Source organism: Aegilops tauschii, chromosome 5 (genome assembly GCF_002575655.3).
Source record: "Aegilops tauschii subsp. strangulata cultivar AL8/78 chromosome 5, Aet v6.0, whole genome shotgun sequence".
NCBI lineage: Eukaryota > Viridiplantae > Streptophyta > Magnoliopsida > Poales > Poaceae > Aegilops > Aegilops tauschii.
In genome coordinates, this window is record NC_053039.3 from 523,973,458 (window position 1) to 523,978,701 (window position 5,244).

The following is a 5,244-nucleotide window of genomic DNA, read 5'->3' on the forward strand; positions in this document are numbered from 1 at the left end:
TCGTGTTGGGACTAAAAAATATACTAGATTTTTCAACACTCACCATTTGCCCCGAAGCAGCACAATAAGAATCCAAAACTGATTTCAGCGCCTCCGCGTTCATCGAATTAGCTTGCATCAGGATAAGTGAATCGTCCGCGAAGAGGAGATTTGAAATAGATGGGGCATCTCTGCTAACTTTAATTCCGGAAATACTTCCATTCTCCTCTACATTAGCTAAGAGTGCAGTCAGGCCTTCCGTACATAAGAAAAATAGATATGGGGAGAGAGGGTCCCCCTGCCTCAGTCCTCTAGATGGTTTGGAGCTCTCTGTTTCTTCCGTGTTAAAACGAACCCGATATTCCACCGAGGACACACATTGCATAATTAAATTCACCCAATCCTGCTGAAAACCTAGTCGCAACATGATTTCCTTTAAAAAGGGCCACTCCACTCGATCATATGCTTTGTGCATGTCCAGTTTGATTGCACACATGCCCTCTTTACCAGTCCTTTTATTTTTTATTTTATGGAAACATTCATAAGCCACTAAGATGTTATCTGTAATCATTCTTCCAGGCAGAAAGGCACTTTGGGTAGGGCTAATAATATCTGGGAGGATTGTCTTCAGACGAGCAGCAATCATCTTTGAAATGACCTTATACACCACATTGCATAAACTGATTGGTCTAAATTGAGTTACCTTTTCTGGGGAGTTAACTTTTGGGATCATTACTATTGTAGTATCGTTCCAACGATCAGGTATAGTACATGTATTCACCGCTTTGAGAACCTCTTCAGTCAAATCATCCCCTAACATAGCCCAAAATCTCTTGTAAAAAATGGCGTGAAGGCCATCTGGCCCTGGCGCCTTTAAATCACCAATGTCAAAGAGTGCCTTCCTAACCTCTTCGGCCGTGTAAGGGGCAAGGAGAGCCCTATTCATCTCATTTGTTACTTTCCTTTTTACAAGGGAGAGGACCTCATGGTTCGGTTGATTAACTTCTGAAGTAAATAGGTTAGGAAAATATCCCAGAATATGATTCTTCATCTCCGTGTCTTTTACCCAAACCCCATTATCATCAAGCAATTTTTTTATCTAATTTCTCTTCTTTCTAGCTGTTGCGGCGTTATGGAAAAAAGAAGTATTACGGTCACCATGCAATAACCAGTTTGCTCTACCCCGTTGTAGCCAGTGTATCTCCTCTTGTTCCAATAAATTTTCAATCAATACAATAATCTCCTTTTGACTTGCAAGAGAGTTAGCATTCACAGGCCCTCTCCGTAGTTTTTCTAAATCTTTTTTTAGTTTATTGATTCTTTTTTTCGGACCCTTGAGGATATCACGATCCCAAGTGTGCAAATCTGCATGTACCGCTCTTGTACGATCAACGAGAGACGACCCTATGCCCAACATCTTCGCTTTTTCCCAAGCTGTACGTACAACTTCCATAACCGTCTCTTCTTTCAGCCATCGAGCTTCAAATTGTTTCCTTCGACTTTTTGAGCGGTCAAAAATATTATTGTCAAAATATTCCGTGTCTAAAATAATAGGGCGATGGTCTGAGTGTACATGTTCTTCGTTTACAACCGCCGCTCGAGGAAATGTATTCGCCCAATCCACATTACAGACTGCTCGATCCAGTCTTTCCCTGATTTCGCCCCTCCTCCATGTAAATAAATCACCCATACATCCCATATCTGCTAGTCCACATTCCCCCAAACAATTTTGAAAATCTCTCATCATCACATTTGGTCTCGCATTCCCTCCCTCTTTCTCTGGTGAGAGCAAAACTTCATTAAAATCTCCTAAAACTACCCATGGGTGATCGCCTTTTTTATACAAGTTTCGAATATCATCCCATGACAGAGCACGGTCACTCCAGTTGAGGTGCCCATAAAACCCCGTAAAACGCCATTGTACAGTATTCCCATTCATAAAAAGAACATCAATAAAATTATTAGACACATAGTTCAACTCAACTTTATTCATATTCTGATAAAACAAGACAAGGCCACCCGCCCGGCCATCGCTCTCAACTACAAACATTGAATCGAAATTTAAAACTCGACGAAGCTCGTCGGCTTTACATTTATTTAAGTGAGATTTTGAAAGGAAAATTAGCTCTGCTTTGGTACGCTCCTGTAGATTCAAGAGCTCGCGAACCGCCGTGGGAGAGAGCATCCCACGGCAGTTTCATCCGATGATTCTCATTTGGCCCGGCGTACCTCCTCTTCAGAGGCCGCCGATGCGCCATCATCTTCAACTGACTCCCTTCTCAGCGTGAAATGCACTTAGTGAATGTAAAAACTGTAAAAAAAAAATATGAAGGGTGAAAACTGTAGCTCCGGAGAGGCCGCGGTCCACTCGTTTCCCGACCCAAACCCTCGCCTCCGCCGCACCATGCCGCCGGCGGCGGCGCTGATGGGCGAGCTCCTAGAGGATCCGTTTCTCCGCCTTTCGCCGGAGCTCGTCGAGGAGGTATTTTTCCGCCTTCCGCCGGACGAGCCCGCCTGCCTCGCACACGCCTCCGCTGTCTGCAAGCCCTGGCGCCGCATCCTCGCCGATGTGGGCTTTCGCCGCCGCTACCGCAAGTTCCACGGAACGCCTCCTGTCCTGGGGCTCTTCCAACGGGGCGACTGGCTCTTCCGAAAGGGATCCCGCCTCGTTCCCACCTCCGCGCTCTTCCCTGCCCAGCCTGACCATCCCGATTGGTTTGCCATGGACTGCCGCCACGGCCGCGCCCTCTTCGCCCGCATCTGGGACACCTCCGTCCTCATGGTCTTGGACCCTGTGTCGGGCCACCAGCGCCTCGTGTCCTCCCCCTATATTCACCCGGTCAGCTTCAATGCGGCGCCGGTCAGCTTCAGTGCGGCGGTGCTCTGCGCCGCACAAGGCTGCGACCACCACGGTTGCCAAGGAGGGCACTTCCGTCTGGCCGTCGTGACCACCAATGATGTTCAAGAGGTCACGTCGGGCTGGCTGTACTCGTCGGAGACTCGCGTGTGGAGCGAGCTCACCTCTGTTCATCACCCCAATGTCAGATTTACCAATTTGGCTGCGCCTAGCGTCCTTGTGGGTGATGCACTCTACTTCAACTTGGATGGTATCATCCAGTGCCAACTTGGTACACTCTGCTTGTCGATGTTGGAGAAGCCAATCGATGGCAATGGGACTCTCATGGCGACGCAAGACGGTCTACTGGGATTCGCTGCCGTAGTGGATGCCGCATATCTAACCCTTTGGTCGAGAGAGGCTGGACCCAAGGGAGCCATGGGATGGGCAAAACTCAGGATAATTGATCTTGAGGCGCTGCTCCCTGTTGGTGCCATGTCCCTAACATTGGAATTCAGGAGGAGGGTACATGCATTGGTGATCAGTAGCATCGCGGAGGGCACCCAAATCATTTTTGTGATAGCACGTGCCGGTTCTTATATGGTTGATCTCGAGTCAGGGCGAGTCAGGCCGGTGTCTTCTCTTTGCAGAAAAATCTTTCCCTACATGAGCTTCTACATCCCAGGTACTATTACCTATATATGTGCACAATCATGTGCAATTCCTTGTTACAATCTTTCAGTGGCACTTGGCAACATGGAATGAAAATATATTTCTTAGCAAGTAGCTTTACACATGAAAACACATGTGCTCAAGAAAGAGAGATGTTCCTCTGGACTGGAGTATATGTCCATATTTATTTTCTTAAACGTCTGGATGACTTGCCGGTCCTTGTGATCGGCGAGTAAGGAAAATGTACATTCAGTTGAGCCTGGTTCATCAATCATTTGTTTTGATGTTGTGATTTTCTTGCATTTATGCAGCAATGGAAGCAGCTTGTGCTGGCCAGGAGCAGTGAGCTGGTGTTTCCAGTGTTTATCAAGCTCAAGTTAATGGAGCAAGCTCTTGTGCATTAGTCGGGAGGTGGTAGTGGTAGTAGTGATGTTAGATATGGCACAAGTGCAGCTCTGGACCTGTAACTTTGTTTAGGCTGCGTCAAGGACCAATACTGCTGTTGTTAGTACTATGTGGTGTATGGAAATTTGTTTAGGAAGTTGTGCAGGAACTTTGTTGAACAAGTTGCTGCTCCTTTGCTTACAATAATTTTCAGTCGTTGATAATTTTCAGGAAATGTACTTTCTGAATGCACAAAATGATTGACTGGTACTCCACAACCTGTTCTTCCGTTAATATTTTTTAGCTCGCCTACCCGACTCCGCAAGAAGTTGTTGTCTTCCGTTAGTCGACAATTGACCCTCGCATACATACTGATGGATGGGGCATATGCTTCTATCGTCACTACCCTCAGTCACCCAAGTCTTCATATCAAATCTAGGTTCCAACCAAAGCCAAGATTTTTGACTGGCTTCTGCATTTGGAGTTGGACAGATTAAACCCTTCGACAATGTTTGGACTGTTGTCACACCACCGGGTCTACCGACCTCGCTTACCACCTTTGTCATTCTGACTCTCCTCTGGAAAATTCTGGATGCTCGCTTAAAACGCTTTGCTCTTCAGATAAACTGAACCGCAGGCCTGCTGTGGTGTCAAATGTCATCTATGATCTCACCCCCTGAACTCATACAAGCTGAATGTGTGCAAAAACATTTCCAATGGCGATTTTTTTTCTCATTCCAATGTATGCAAAAATGTTACCTCGAATCAAGAAGTATTTTCACTACGAAATCCATGGAGTGAAAATATTGTTCACTATTGCACAGATCGTGGGAAATGGTGACTATTTGCAGTCCTTTGAATGATTTGGCTCGCCCGAAATCGGAAAGTTTTCGACACCATCTCAATCCCCCCTTTGACAGTGCCAAGGCAATGTTCAACGATGGTGAGCCTCTGGTCTCACAGCCAAACGCTCAGAGTTGTGGACTCCATCCAAAGCAGGATCGAAGGCTGAAATGCATCTTCTTTGTCTTTAACTTGTGTAGGCTACTCCCTTCGGTCTCTCTCTCTGTTTTTTCTCCTGTTCTCTCCTCTTCCTGAGTGTGTAAGACTGTTTGTATGCTTACCTGGTTTGCTGTTTCTATGAAATGAAAAGAAAATAGGTAGGGGCCTCCCCTCCCGACTTCGCTTGAAAAAAAAGTGTTCATGTAGCACCGAGATAAATGTTTTATTGGTGAGGGAAAATGTACCATCAAACAGAAATTAGTTTCATTTAAATGTAAAAAAAAAACAATGCTTTTTATCTCACGAGGCAATATATAGGTCCGAAAAAGGGCAAAAAAATACCAGGCCTTTGACCGAGCCGGTCTTTTTAA

General features: G+C 45.9%; 1 protein-coding gene across 1 annotated transcript; it reads left to right on the top strand.

Moving 5' to 3' along the window:
* The first annotated feature begins 1,161 nt into the window (after window positions 1-1,161).
* Window positions 1,162-4,149, top strand: LOC109763192 (uncharacterized). The gene is made up of 2 exons (XM_020322041.3): window positions 1,162-3,500; window positions 3,799-4,149. Exons 1-2 carry the CDS (start codon window positions 2,306-2,308, stop codon window positions 3,831-3,833), a joined length of 1,230 nt encoding a protein of 409 aa, XP_020177630.2. The 5' UTR covers window positions 1,162-2,305; the 3' UTR covers window positions 3,834-4,149.
* The last annotated feature ends 1,095 nt before the right edge of the window (window positions 4,150-5,244 follow it).

Excerpts from the sequence above, each read along its gene's own strand:
- LOC109763192 (XM_020322041.3), top strand. The coding sequence starts at position 2,306 with ATGAAGGGTGAAAACTGTAGCTCCGGAGAGGCCGCGGTCCACTCGTTT. Across the intron at positions 3,501-3,798 it reads CATGAGCTTCTACATCCCAG|CAATGGAAGCAGCTTGTGCT; the intron begins GTACTATTACCT and ends GCATTTATGCAG.